The 15,373-nt window shown below is 41.3% G+C and overlaps 1 protein-coding gene across 5 annotated transcripts in view; it reads right to left on the reverse strand.

Moving 5' to 3' along the window:
* The window catches only part of Mia3 (MIA SH3 domain ER export factor 3), a 44,281-nt gene that overhangs the window by 6,969 nt on the left and 21,939 nt on the right, over positions 1-15,373 (reverse strand). For 3 of the 5 annotated variants that reach the window (XM_057769240.1, XM_057769242.1, XM_057769239.1), the window contains exons 7-18: positions 12,381-12,512; positions 5,810-5,831; positions 5,106-5,194; positions 4,790-4,867; positions 4,571-4,681; positions 2,482-2,553; positions 2,204-2,308; positions 1,480-1,602; positions 1,279-1,390; positions 544-599; positions 365-455; positions 61-199 (exon numbers count right to left, since the gene is read on the reverse strand). In XM_057769240.1, coding sequence (XP_057625223.1) covers positions 61-199; positions 365-455; positions 544-599; positions 1,279-1,390; positions 1,480-1,602; positions 2,204-2,308; positions 2,482-2,553; positions 4,571-4,681; positions 4,790-4,867; positions 5,106-5,194; positions 5,810-5,831; positions 12,381-12,512 — 1,130 coding nt within the window. Of the gene's footprint in view, positions 1-60; positions 200-364; positions 456-543; positions 600-1,278; positions 1,391-1,479; positions 1,603-2,203; positions 2,309-2,481; positions 2,554-4,570; positions 4,682-4,789; positions 4,868-5,105; positions 5,195-5,809; positions 5,832-12,380; positions 12,513-13,353; positions 13,603-15,373 lie in introns of those variants that run through there. The other 2 variants (XM_057769241.1, XM_057769243.1) reach the window with 1 other exon arrangement.

Consider the following 15,373-nt stretch of genomic DNA (forward strand, 5'->3'; position numbering starts at 1 on the left):
GTGTAAATGAACTTTAGACAAAGCGGTGAGTGCTCAGCCAGTAGAACGGTAGGACCCTACTTCTGCAGAGCTATCTCCTTCTGCTGGTACAGCTCATTCAGGATCTCCACTTTCTGCCGCAGAGTTTGGCATTCTTCTTCCAGCCCAGCTTTAGCGGTCTGCAGCGAGTTGCGGTCATCTTCTAATTTCTTGATTTGGTCTGTAAGGAAGACAAAGATTTCCTCTGTATGTGTACAGAGGCCTCAGAGACAGGACTGAGGGGGCAGTTCTGATAAGTGAGAAGCATGAACACTCGAATCTATTTATCTTTTTAGTCAAATTTTAAATTGTTCTAATACATGGCAATTTTATCTCCAGAACCTACCTTCCAGGTTGCATTTGGTGGACATTGATGTTGTTAGCTTAAGCTGTAAAAGTTTTAGATCCTCTTCAACTACCGAGATTGCAGTTTGTGTCTGAAAATTACAGAAAAAAGATCTAGTCTTAAAAGTAAGCCATAGGAAGGCCTCCCGGATGCTTCTGGGACTTCAAACAGGATGATACCCGAGAGACGTCCATCATCTGCTTAATCCTATTCTTGATCTTCTCATTTCGGTCACCTACAAGAGAAAAGGCTTCAGTTGCTTTTTCTTTGTTGCTTTTTAATGACATTTCCATGACTTCCCTCAAACCATGATCATATTCAAACAGTGGAATAAAAACAAAAAACTAAGAAAACTGATTAACTAATTTAGAACTGAAAATTTATATGTTCAGAGTTTACCAGTTTGTGCAATAAAAAAACATCATCCTTGCTCCAAGACAGAGTGCTTTCCTCTGTCAGATCACCTCCACCTGGATAAATGTCTACTTAAAGATACCCAGGCCTTTGTTCTCCCTCAAATCCACTGCCAGGTGTGACTTAAAGCACCCACAGTGGGAAGGAGCAGTTAGTATTCAACTTGGGAGACATCACCCTCTAGCATCCTAAATGCCGTATCTGTGAGTCCAGCCACCTCAGGCCTAGAGACCACGCCCCACAAGGATGAGGCACCTTTTTAATACTTAAGAGGCATGAGAAGACTCACACAGCTCCACGATACATGTCAGTGTCTTTGCATGCCTACACTGTACTATACCTGAGGAACCCACCTGGCCCAACACAGACATTCATATCTACAAGTCCAGCGGTGTCAGCGCACTGCCATAAAGCTTACCTCAGCTGAAAAGTAGCCTCAGTGAACTGAAATTGAAGCCAAGAGGACAAAATAGGTCCGCCCTCCCCGAGACAACTCTTACCTCCTACCTCTCCATTAGCCAGCTCATCTGACTCATTTCCTCCTTCATTCTGATCCTCAGATTCAAGTTCACACTCCAACGAATTCAACTGTGTGATGCAGTTAGTCAAAGCCTAGCAAAGAAGTGAATGGTATAAGAGCCTCTTGGATTAAATCAGAAGAATTCACAGGATTAAGTGTATACTCATAAGGATAAACTTACATTAATATTGTCGTCTTTGTGAGTAAGAGCTACTTCTAAGTCTTTCTGGGATCTCTCAAATGACGTGATTTGCTCAGTGAGCTCAGCATGTGATTTACTCCACTCTTCAATCTGCTGCTGCAACTGCAAAGTCAAAACATCTAAATTCCTGTGTATGGGAGACATGTGATCTATGTGGGATGGGATATGAAGCCACAGCTCTGCTTGGCATGTCACTAGATGCTAAAATATCAATAAAGAAAAAGGGTGAATGGTTCCACCCCTCAGAACTACAGGAAGAACATGAGCCTGATCAAGGACGTTGATCCAATTATTTCAGCCTTCAGAATATTATTGCTAACTCAACTTAGTTTTCTTCCACAATGAACGGGTGGGTACATCTCAGACTCCTAAGTTCAGATTCTGATCATATAACCTCCTCTTGGTCAGTGAAGAAATAACTATTCAAAGAATGATTATAAAATACTTATCTGATATAAAAACCCTGACTATTTTTGAGGTTACTCATGTCAACGAGTGACTGGCATTTGACAGGATAAAGAATAAACCCCGAGTGCTGGGTTAAGTTGTGAAGAAAACTCATGACACAGACATTTGCTCAACCTGGGAAGCATGGTTTCCAGTCCTCAACACCCAGCCTGAGTACTTACTTCCTTTCCTTGGCAGGGCCAAGAAAAGACTGCTGAGAGGACACGCCATCACCTAGTAGGAGAACTGGCCTCACCTGCTCTTTCTTCTTCTTAAGCCTGGCATTTTCTTCCTGAATACGATGACATTCAGATTTTACATTCTCTTCCCTAAGCTTGGCTTCATTAAGGGCAATTTGAACCTAATGTAAAACACTCCAAGTTAGTAAATAAGGTCCCCCCACAAAAAGTTATATTTTTCAACCAAATATCATGCAACTTTCATCTTTTACATGCTTTAGCATGCATCAAACTTTTGCTCAACCAGACTAAGACAATGCTATTACTCTTGTGTAGGGCATACAGGCAGCCTCACCTCTGAAAGTTCTGATGCATCCATCGAAATGACATCCTTCAACTTTTCAATAGACATCTTCTTTTCTAGTATCTGACCCATGAAAGCAGAACACAGAGCCTCAGGTCTCAGCACAGTCACTAGTATACACACATGCTGTCCTTATTTGCTTTCTATTGCTGTGATAAACTAACCAAAAGTGACTTGGGGAACAAAGGGTTTATTTCTGCTTACAGCTTTACCATCCATATCTAAAGAAGTCAGGAGGCAGGAACTGATGCAGAGGTCAGAAAAGAACACTGCTTACTGGCTTGCTTTCCCATGGCTTACTCAGCCCATTTTCTTGTAGTTTCTAGGACCATCAGCCCAGAGGCAGCACTGCCCACAGAGAGCTGGGCCCGCCCACATAAATCATCAGTTGATAAAATGCACCACAGGCTTTCCGCACATGACAACCTGACGAGAGCATTTTCTCAACTGAACTTCTGTGTTAACTTGACATAAAACTAGCCAACACACACACACAAGGCAGAAACACTAACACATCCTACAACAGCCTATATTTTTGGTAAAAGTAAGGGATCCAATTTTGGCCTAAGGAGGGCAGGGAAATCAATGTAGTAATAATCCAACCATCTTAGTTATGAGATAATGATGTGGGATTCCCCTCTGTATGCTGTAAATGTGTTTTGTTACCATTGGTTATAAAGAAGCTGCTTCGGCTTATGGCAGGGCAGAATAGAGCAAGACGGAAATTCTAAGCAGAGATAGAGGAGAAAAGAAGGCAGAGAGTCAGGGAGACGCCATGTAGCTGCCAAAGGAGAAGGAATTGGATCCTTTCTGGTAAGTCCCAGCCTCGTGGCAATACACAGATTAATAGAAATGAGTTAATTCAAGATGCATAAAAATATGCCTGAGTCATTGACCCAACAGTGTTGTAATTAATACAGTTTCTGTGTGATTATTTCAGGTCTGGGTGGCTGGGAAATGAACACGCAGCCTCCACCTACAGGATAATATAGCAGATGACCACATAAAAAGATAAAAGAAAATTTAAAAAAATCTTTCAAGTCAGCCAATTCAAATTAATGTCACTGTTGTCTTCCATCCCCAGCTCCTCCTAATGGTAGAAAACTAAAACTTGGGGAAAAAAATTCTCTGCCTAGCCAAGTCTGCTAATGTACACTAATTTAGGAGACTGAAGCAAAAGAATCATGATTTCAAGACCTGTCTTGGTTACAGATAGAGTTCATAGCTAGCACAGGCAACTTAGTGGAAACAATCTCAAAATTAAAAAATAAAAAAGGTAGTGCTATAGCTTAATGTTAGAATACCCACTTACCCTGTGAGACACGAGGGTCAGAATCCCAGGGAATAGGGGGTGTTAGAATACCAACTTACCCTATGAGAGACACTAGGGTCAGAATTCTGGGGAATAGGGGGTCTTAAAAGACTCACTTACCCTATGAGACACTAGAGGGGTAGGGAGTTGGGGTTCATTGCCTACACTGAAAACAGTTCGGTTTGGAAGAAAACAGATAAATTTCATACAGAAGAATTCCAAAGATTTATGAAGATACCACATCCTCAAGGGGTTGTAAAATGTAATTCTTCCCTCTAATTGTGAGCCATGTATAGTGATTTCCAAAGAATGCAGTAAACAAAGCTGAAAAGAATAATTTTAACATCAGAGAAATGATTGGCTATTACTTCCTTAGCTGGGTGATTAGCACAGCTGGAATAGGACATAATGGGAACTCTATTTTCTCTGCAATTGTTATATGAAACTGGAATAAGTTTATTAAAATGAGAATTTTTAAAAAAAAAAAACAAAAAAAGATCTAAGAACTATTCAATAAGGCTAGAATTCCCAGGTCATCTACCTGTTCTGGAGAGCAAAGCTAAACTATTTGGTTTAATTATCTAGTGTTGAAAACAAAAATACTCTTCCATAAGAATAACTCTTATGTTAAAATCCTCCAAGATAAGCCACATCAGGTTCAACTTCCCTGAGTCCTCCTTTCGATTTAGTTAACAGCACGGGAGAGTTGCCCTCACTGCAGAACCCTTCAAAAGTTCAATTACATCACCAGTTAGCAGCTAAACTTACCACGCCCTGATTCTTAACATTCTGTTCTCTTTCGGACTCTAACATAAGATGAAGACTTTTGGCTTTGTCACTCAGAATTTCATTAGCTTCTTCGAGTACTTTAATTTTATCCTTAACAAAAACAAACAAACAAAAAGGATATTTAGATTAGTAAGAATTATTCATTCCATTTATTTTCACTTTTAGAAGGCAATTCTTACCCAAAGAGATTTTTTTTACCTTGTATTTAATAGCTTCATCAGAGAGAATCATGTTTTCTTTCTTTGTGTCTTGAACATGTTTTTTTGACTCTTTGATCTATGTAAAACAAAGTGTTTAAGGTTAATAGTTACAACATAGAATGAACTACAAATTTTAATGCTACCAAAGTCATGTCCAAGCTCACAACCTCCTACAGAAAGCAACCGCTGACATCTTGAATGGCTCATAGGAAATGATGAAGTAAAATATGAATCTTAAAAAAAATCATAAATGGAATGTTAAAGACAAATATTCAAGCTGGAACAAGGGGAGGAAATTAAAAGAGTAATTATACCTTTTGTTCATAATCTGACAATTTTTCCATAAGTTCTGCATTTTCTTTCTTGATATTCTCCAACTTTTTAGAAATTTGCTTCTCAGTTACTAAAAAGAAAGGAAATCTGTAAGTTTGTGAGTCCAAATGAAGCCGATGCCCCAGGGTACTGCAGCAAAGGCATGCTGTCAGGTCAGGCACTAGGAGGAAAACATGCTTTGCATGACTAGTCTGTCCTTAAAGCAGTCTGTAGTGATTGCAATAAGGATGTAAGAATATTAAAGTTTTAACTTATTTTAGAGATACAGAAGAATCTAAAGAAATGCTATAACTTGATCCCATCTCAGAAAATGGAACTGCTTTAGATGTCATTTGCAAAGAGAAACCGAGAAATACAAAACAGCAGTTCATCCCACCATCCTGCATGTCATCTACTCAAATACGGATTTAACGTGTTCAGATGTTAACAAGCGTGCACTGCACCAGCATCCAAAGTTAACTAACCCTGCTCTCCCCACTCCCTCAGTGTACTGCTGCCGCCTGTCTCAGCTGGCGTCATCACGGTTCTATCAGCCAAGCTGGTGGCCTAGAAACAGTAAGCTTCCAGGAGTTAATAAAGCAGTCAGGCATGAGAAGTCATGGTACCTTTGTCTAGCTTAAAGAAAACTAACATTAAACACCAATGCAGAGGGTTGGTATAAGGGGAAACAAACCTAGAGATTTACCTTGATATACTCTACTCTTTACCTAAAAGAAAAGAAATAAAATTAAATTTGTTGTCAAAACATAATTATCATATTGTTCCTAATACAGAAGTGAGAACCATAAACAAATGAAAATTTAGTAACAACTAGGTGCAGCAAAATAAATCCACAGTATTAAAAATAAGAAGAGATTGGGCTAGCATGATAGCGCAGCAGGCAAAGGTCCTTATCGCTAACCCTGACATTCTGAATTCCTTCCCCTGGACCCACATAGTGCAAAGAGAGAACCTGCAAGTTGTGCTCTGATCTGCACACGTACACCATGGCTCAAATGCATACAAATAAATAAATAAATGTAGTCTAAAAATTATTTTTAAAAGACAAAACTAAAAGGCAATTCATATGTAATTGGTATTCATACTTCATAAATAGCTTCAATAGATAAAAACACTAAGATGTGTATCTTGTTTTGCAGCTAGAAGTATGTTTGTGCATCTATTAAGGGAGCACCAATCTTAAGATATGAGCACCGATGCTTAATACACACGGCTACTAGCTTAGCAATAAACCTATCAATAATTAATTTACTTGATATCATCTGACAACTCCCAATAGCCAACCTCGAGAAATGAGTGTTCAAAAAGACAAAGAAACTAAACTAAGGGGAAAATCTTTGTCTTTAGATATGTACTCACCAGAAAACATCCTAGATTCCTATTCAGAGTTGTCTACCTGCTGAACTTAGAAATAAACTGACAGGGTTGGGGCAGTGGTTAAAACATTTGCCGTGTTAAGTGTGAGGACCCACAGGAATGGCAGTACGTATTTGTAACCAGTGCTCCCACAGTAAGACAGGAAGTGGAAATATGAGTCTCCCAGAATCCTGCAAGCCAGCAGCCTGCCAGATGTGGCATTAGATAATTAAAAAGGAAACCCAGTCTCCAAAAAGAAAACTAAGACTACACCAGGGGTTGACCTTTGAGCTCCGCACATGCACACTCACATGTGCATGCACGCACACACACACACACGCACACACACGCATGCACACAAACATCATGAACATACAAAAAAAACTAACAGCAACTCGGAATCTGATATCAGAGTACCACATGACTTCCAAGACTACTAACAATGGTAATGTTAGTAGTGGATGGTAATGGCCTGAAAAAGATGTATTTCCAGAGGAAACGTAGAGAAGAGCTGACAGCTAAAGCTGTTGTTCCCAGAAGGAGAATAATGACCTCTAGAGCAGAAAAGCAAAGGCAGTTATTAGTGCAGAAAGATTTACTAATTCTATTTTTTCTTTTGAGATATGGTCTCATTCTGCAGCCCTGGCTAGTCTGGAACTCTCTATGTAAACCACGTAAACCATGTAGTCACCTGCCTATCTATGCCTTCCGAGTACTGGGGTTATATTTATAGATGAATGTCACAACACCAAATTGCACTTATTTACTTATGTGTTCATGTGGGGGGGGGTGCACATGCCAGGGCATACATATGTACATATGGAAATCAGAGGTCAACTTGTGGGAGTTGGCTCTTTCCTTCAACCATGTTGGGTCCTGGGATAAAATTCAGGTTGTTAGTCTTGGCTGCAGGCACCTTTACCCACTGGGCCGCTGTGCTGGACCACTAAATTTCTTTGTGACTCAAAACATATTTCTCACCGGGCGGTGGTGGCACACGCCTTTAATCCCAGCACTCGGGAGGCAGAGGCAGGCAGATCTCTGGGAGTTCGAGCCCAGCCTGGTCTACAAGAGCTAGTTCCGGGACAGGCACCAAAGCTACAGAGAGACCCTGTCTCAAAAAAAACCAAAAAAACAAAACAAAACAAAACAAAACAAAAAACCATATTTCTCCTTTCCAATGCTACTATTTTTTAAAAAATTAATATTTATTTATTTATTTATATGTGAGTGTTTTGCTTGCTCCTATGTATGTACACCCTATGAATGCCTTGTGGCTGTGGAAGCCAGAAGCAGGCATTGGATAGCCTGGAAACCAGAGGTATACATGGTTATGAACTACCTTGAGTGCTGGGAATCAAACCTGGGTCCTCTGCAAGAGCAACGAACACTAAATCATTGACTGAGCTGTCATCTCTTCAGTTCCTCAAATGCTATTAAATTCATGGAGGTGGGTCTTGTATCTATCTGTTGCTTTCATTGGTTAACTAATAAAGAAACTGCCGAGGCCCATTTGATAGGCCAACCCTTAGGTGGGTGGAGTAAACAGAACAGAATGCTGGGAGAAAGAAGCCGAGTCAGTGAGTCGCCATGATTCTCCCACTCCAGACAGACGGGTTAAGACCTTTCCTGGTAAGCCAGCTCATGGTGCTACACAGAATATTAGAAATGGGTTAGATCAATATGTAAGAGCTAGCCAATAAGAGGCTGGAACTAATGGGCCAGGCAGTGATTAAAAGAATACAGTTTCCGTGTAATTATTACGGGGCATAAGCTAGCCATGCGGGCGGCCGAGTGTCGGGGACGCAGCCCCACCACAGATATTACATCAGAGTGGCACCCAACGTGCTAATGAACTCCACATAAAACCTGAGAGGGCTTAAAAAGGACACAGAGAGAATTTAAGACAGCTTTTTGCTGTTTGTGGGTTGCGTGTGGCAAAGAAATTGTCCTGACTCAGCAACAGGAAAAAACTGGCTGTTTTAAAATGCCGGCTTTCTGGGCTGTGCCGCCATCGCGATCTCTGTCTGGCTCCTGCTGGAAACAGAGCTTTTGAATGGAGCATTTGGAGTAAAGTGCTATGGCTTGCTTGATGGCAATGTGGACTGCTGTGTGTCTGGAACTGCGTGTGGCTCAGGGGCACCAAATGGCTCTGAGGCAGGAGCAGCTCAGCTCCGCCATGCTGAACTGTGCTGGTCTCAGGCAGGAACTACCGTAATTACCATATAACAGCGCAGTTAAGGTTTCGACTGGGCAGGACACAGGCGGTACCATATTATCTGTATATGGTGCAACTTAAGTTTTTAAGAAGTGCTTAACATTTTAAGAAATGCTCCTGGATAGTAAAAAAATTACAGATTCACAATAGAACTGATTCAGACACTGTTGAATGAATGTACGTAGGCTTGAGAGAGGGAAAAAAATATATATAAAGAATAAAGTTAATGTCTTAAAAAAAGGGTAAAGTCTTTAAAGAGACAGACTACAGATAGTTATAGATTAAAAGAAATAAAGAAAAATAAGCCACGTAAAAATGGAAAATTCACAGAGAGTCTGGATTCTTTGTATTATTGTGTTTTCTTTAAAATTTTTGACTGTAAAGGAGCTAAGTGCAGAGAGACATTTCATTACATGGGCTGCCAAGCTAAACAAGAATGGATATAAGGGTATTATGATTTCAGAATTTGGGACTAAGGATATGATGCTTTGGAGAGGGTCTTCTTTTGTTTTCACAGAGGATGCGACCCTGTGGATTTCTTCTATCCCAATATGGTATGATAGACCACGCCCTCCTGAAAGGTTGCTGTGAACACCTTCAGAAAATTACTTCATTCAACTGCCGACTGAGATGACCCTGACACACAGGTTACACCATGAAAGATGTGAATACAGCGCCCCCATTCAGCAGGAAGCAGTTTGGAGAGAAAAAACTGCGCCCATGTTCCCAAATATGGTTTATAAATGTTCTTTTACATTTAAAGGGAGATATGATATAGATATAAATAATTTGCATTGGTGTGGATTTTAAGGTCAATTTTGTTATATGTATATGTATTTCTGATCTTGATTAAGGTATTGTGATTGTGTAGTTCATTTAAAAATGTAATGTACAATTAAGAAATATAGGTTGCTAATGGATAATCATAAATAATAGTCAAGCTTGTAGTCACGTTAGTTAGATTTTCTAGATATGCATAGATATATTTCAGATAGGCATTCTTCATATCTTTCAAAGGCTACAGAATATGGCATTTAAGTGTTTTAATAATTAGGGCTTTTTATGACAATGAGACACATCTGCTCCTGACAGCACCAATCTACTTCAAGAGGAAGATGGGCATCGAAGAGGCTCCTTATGGAGTTTGATAGACATTTGGGCAAGAAACTGCTCTTGCCTGGACTGATGCATAAACGACACAGAGAACCCGCAGAGAGAGGACTGCTGAACTTGCCTAAAGGTGAGATGTTCTTTAGGGGTTCCTGATTCATGAAAGAGTCTGCGAGACATTCTTCAGGACACAGCAGATAGTGACTGAACTGTCTTTGAAATTTCCTGTTTCATGGAAAAGTCTGCTGGATACTATGGGCCTGAAGGCCGAAGATGGATGCCCCAACGGTACAGAGGAACTTTGCGTGGCTGTACAGGCAGCAAGATGTCTCTGTCATTTCTAGAATTTTAGAAGTTACTTACTTCTTGTTTACTTAGTTAGTATTATATCCTTCTGGAGTCTTTGATGGAGTTGAAGAATGGTTAGTTATAGTTTTCCTTAGTTATGATAAAGGATAAAATAGATATAAATATTGTAACTGTAATTCTTGCTTGATAACTGTTTTTGTTATATGTAATTTTACTATGTCAAAGTGAACGCCTTTCTTTTTTGTTTAAACAGAAAAAGGGGAAATGATGGAGGTGGGTCTTGTATCTATCTGTTGCTTTCATTGGTTAACTAATAAAGAAACTGCCTAGGCCCATTTGATAGGCCAACCCTTAGGTGGGTGGAGTAAACAGAACAGAATGCTGGGAGAAAGAAGCCGAGTCCGTGAGTCGCCATGATTCTCCCACTCCAGACAGACGCAGGTTAAGACCTTTCCTGGTAAGCCAGCTTGTGGTGTTACATAGAATATTAGAAATGGGTTAGATCAATATGTAAGAGCTAGCCAATAAGAGGCTGGAACTAATGGGCCAGGCAGTGATTAAAAGAATACAGTTTCCGTGTAATTATTTTGGGGCATAAGCCATGCGGGCGGCCAGGTGTCGGGGATGCAGCCCCGCCACAGATATTACAACATTAAATGGTGATGAGATACTCAGATCCATCCAAAAATCACACGTGGAATTTCAAACTTATCAATAGAACACACGTATAAATATCTTGTTGTAAGAAAATGCATTTGGGGGCTGAAAAGATGACTTAGCAGTTAAGAACACTAGCTGCTCTTCCCGAGGACCTGGGTTCCCAGTACCAACACGACAGCTCACAACCGTCTGTAACTCCAGTTCTAAGAGTTAAAACAAAACAAAACAAACAAAAGCTTCCAACACAGGAAAACAAATGTCCATCTCTTTAATGGTGTAGCCTTGTCAATCAAAGAATCATCTGTACTCATCCCATTGCACCCAAACTAACAGAGCAGGTAAGGATGGGGAAGCAAACTGAGGAATCTCAGGGAAAGCCCAAGGCTCCCACACTGAACTGTGAATTTCAAACACAAATTCTGCTCAGGGGAAAAAAAAAAGAATGAAAATGTAATAATGTGTCTTTGGACAACCTACAATCTGTAATCTCCAAATAAAAGAATATTTTTGGAACAGCACAGCATGTGATCAAACCAGAAAAGTTGGGAAACACATACAAAGGCCAAGACTTGAAAGATGGCTCCAGAATTAAAAGCCCCGCTTCTCTTAGAGAGGACAGGAGTTTGGTCCCACAACCACCTGCACTCCAGCTCCAGTGGATCTGACAGGCTCTTCTGGACAGCCATCCAAATTCACATGCATATACATAGTGAAATGACCTCATCTGCTGCCGTGTGTCACTGTACTACTTTGCAGTGTGCATGCATGTGTGTATATGTGCAGTTTAACATCACTTTTAAGTCAGTTTGTGCTTCATTCCACTTCACACTAAATTATGAACATTTGCTGCATCTGTCTTTGTAATCATCAAATATCCCATTATATAGATATATGTTAGGTTGCTGCAAGTTCCCGCTTTAATAAATACCCTTCCAGGACAGACAAGATAGCTTAGCAGGTAAAGGTGCCTGCTGCCAGATGATATAAGTCTGATGATGAGTTCAATTCCTGAAATGCAGGTAAAGGAAGATGATGAGAACCAGGTCAACAAAACTGTACTCTGACCTCTGCACACCCTCCATGGCCTGTGTGCAAGTGTACATGCAGAAAACATACACACACACACACACACATCTAATAACTAATTGGAAATAAAGACTGTGTCAATCAACATTCTTGTGTAAGATTTTTAATGTATATGATTGGTTATTTCTTTCATAGAGATCACTACACAAGATTTATCATACTATTTAAGAGGATAGCTATTATCCACCTGACTTTATTTTTAAAGCTTTTGATACATATTATGAAATTATTTTTAAGGATGACTTTAAGAATTCCCAGTTCTACTTACAGTGTACATATATCTAATGGTATAGGAATTTTTAAAATCAAAATAATTTTCTCATCACAATTATAAATGTTACCTTGTTTTCTTAAGCCTTTATCAATACAAAGATTACACTAAATTACCAAGATAGAATTATAACCAGCAAGTTGCATTCATGTTACTAATTTAAAATAAATAGGTAAAAAGAGCAGTGAGTACAAAATACCTCATGCACTTCCTGAGTCATGTGATAAGGTCACTGAATTTACTTACAACAAGAATAGTTCTCCAGGAGAAAATTGCAAATGAGACAATTCCCAAGATGGCAGTCACGATCACAGGCTGCCATGGTAGTCCATAAAAGTCAGGGCCAGGCTGAACGTTATCGGGCAACGTGGCAATCAACTGAAACCAACACATCAGAAATAATGGGAAACCTTGAAAATGTTTACAACAAAACATTCTAAAAGAATCTTCACAGAAATTCTAAGTAGTCTGCATCAGATAACCACTCCTGGCCATCTATCTTCAATACCTCCCACTTCAAGAAATACAGGATATTGTCACTCTCATGTTTGTTTAACTTGGAGTGTTTTCAAGTCAAGTGTCTAAATATCTTTAAGTTGGCCATATATTTCCAGTTTCTGATAGGCTCTGCCATATTGTATTGTTTATATATAGTTAAAAATTCCCTGGATCATTCTTTTAGATAAGTTGTTTTATTACTTTGAAAAGTACACAACATGAAAGCTTTAAATATAAACTAATCAACTTTTGTGGGTGCAAATAAATCCAGTGTGATAATATAATGTGTTCTTCCCCTCATAGTTTAAGTATTGGCTCCAGTTTTACATAAACGAAGACAAGTGTTGAGCAAGTTCAGACAGCTCTTTTTAACCGGTTTAGGGGTCCTGCCCTCAAAAGTCATCTATGCGACTCAGTGCCTTAGCTCTAAATGTTTCCTTAAAGGCAGGATTATTACACACCTGCCCACTCCACACTTTCACTACCTGCTAATTATAATACTGGCCCCACCCCGGCAGTGCCACCAGGAAAAGAAGCCTCCACGTAACGCGGTGCCTGCCACCTCGACAGTGCTCCGTGAAAACCCAGCAAGCAACCTAAGCAGCCCACACGCAGTCTCGCTCCCCTCTCCGGGGCTGTCGCTCTGGGCACCCACTCTGCCCAGCACTGGTCCACCCGCCAGCCACAGCCGCGGCCCCTCCCTGGGAGTGAGAACTGTCACCTCCAGTAGCTTGGCTATGAGGGCTGCGTAGAGCACCGACAGGGGGCCCAGCAGCTCGGGATCCCCCGGGGAGGCGGTGACAGCAGGCACGGTGGCAGGCACTGAGTCCATCGTGTCTGGGGCAGCTGCGCGGAGGTGACGCTTCCTGCGAACAGCACCGAGCCGGCTTTCACCGCTTCCGCCTCGGGAAGGACCGGCTCAAGGGGGCGGACACCGGGAATGAACTTCGCCTTCCCGGGTCGCGGCACCTTTCGCACTAGGCCTCCGGGGAAAACACGTCATCAGACGGCGCCCAGGAGCTCACGTCAACGCACCCAGGAAGCCGGCGAGCCGGGAGTACGGGGCCGGGATTAATGCGGGGGCGGGACTAGTGCCGGACAAACCAGCCGAGCAGGGCTGGGGAACCACAACGCGCTGAACGGAAGAATCCACCGCGAGGGGAAAAGGTTGAGCATACAGGTTAGCAAATCCATCAAGGAGAGAGGAGGGGGAGAAAAGAGCATGGGCCTGGGCGGGAGAATCCAAGTGAGGGCCAAGGGCGCAGAGTTGACTAAAGTCCAAGTGAACGGGGGGGGGGGGGGGGGGGGGGCACAGAGATGAGCGCAAGAGGACCGAGAAGTGAGCGAGGGGAAAATAACAGGTAGAGTTGGGCGGAAGAGTCCATTGAGAGAAGAGAGGGGACGAAAGCGCAAAGTGGCTCTCGTCCAGTGAAGGACAATCCAGATGAAGAAAGCTCACTTGCCACAGGGGATAAGGTCAGCATGGCCAAGGAACTATCAAAAAGGGATTGTGGGTGGAGCCTGGGAAAAGAGAAAGCCAGGTTTCTCTGGCCCCACAAACAGCAATAATAATAATTGTATACGAGCTGGGCGGTGGTGGCGCACACCTTTAATCCCAGCACTCGGGAAGCAGAGGCAGGTGGATCTCTGTGAGTTCGAGACCAGCCTGGTCTACAAGAGCTAGCTCCAGGACAGGCTCCAAAGTTACAGAGAAACCCTGTCTCGAAAAACCAAAAAAACAAAAACAAAACAAAAAAAAAATTATAGTTGTATACGGTGCTGGTATATGGTTTCCAAATATATTAAACAAGCAAAATGGGAAAATAAGAATACTGATCACCAGGAAAAAGAGAAAGAACTAAATGTTTAAGGCTCTGGCATCATAACTCAGAGAAAAAAGGCTACACAGTAACTGTTCTGAGATCTGTGCTCTTTCAGAAAGAGTCTAAAAGACTGGACCTTTCTCAAGCATTTTTTTATTTCTGTGTGGCAAAATCTTACCGAACTCCTTCCAGATTTGAAAATGAATGTTTCATTGTTATAATCCAATGTTATCACCTAGTTAGTCTCTCTGCTTTTGTTTGACATTTTCATGACAAAATATTAAAAACCTGGGCATGGATGGTAGCTCCCACCTTTAATTCCAGCACTCTAGAGGCAGAGACAGGCAGATCTCTGTGAGTTTGAGGCCAGCCCGGTCTATATACTGAGTTCCAGGACAGCCAGAGCTATGTAGAGGGACCTTGTCTCAAAATAAAACAGAACAAACAAAAACAACCAATAAAATTAAAACAGGATATAACTTCACATATTGAAAGAATTACTGTGTATAAAGGAATTAGATCTTACAGAGGGTTTCACATAGAAGGACGTTTTGAGTCAGTACAAAAATGAGTTGACTACAGAAGGATGTGTGCCCCTGAAAGGCAGGTGGCTCACACTAAGAATCGCTGATGCATGCAGGAAAGTAGGTCCAGCTAGAGATGATCACATTGAGTGGATTAAGGTAGTCCCAGAAAGACAGATATGTTTTCTGTCATTTATAGTTCCTGGATTTTAACTAGGCATACAAAAGCATGCATGTACATATGCCATGAAAACAGAAGTGAGACTGTCCAGGAGAAACTTCCTTCCATGACGAACCAGAGGGCTGGGGAAAGGCGAGCAGAGGGATGATGGGGCGATGCTGAGCACAAAGTACCTCTTTGTATTCAACTTCAAAAATGAATACATTTAAAAGA

The sequence above is a fragment of the Chionomys nivalis genome, chromosome 5 (genome assembly GCF_950005125.1).
Source record: "Chionomys nivalis chromosome 5, mChiNiv1.1, whole genome shotgun sequence".
NCBI lineage: Eukaryota > Metazoa > Chordata > Mammalia > Rodentia > Cricetidae > Chionomys > Chionomys nivalis.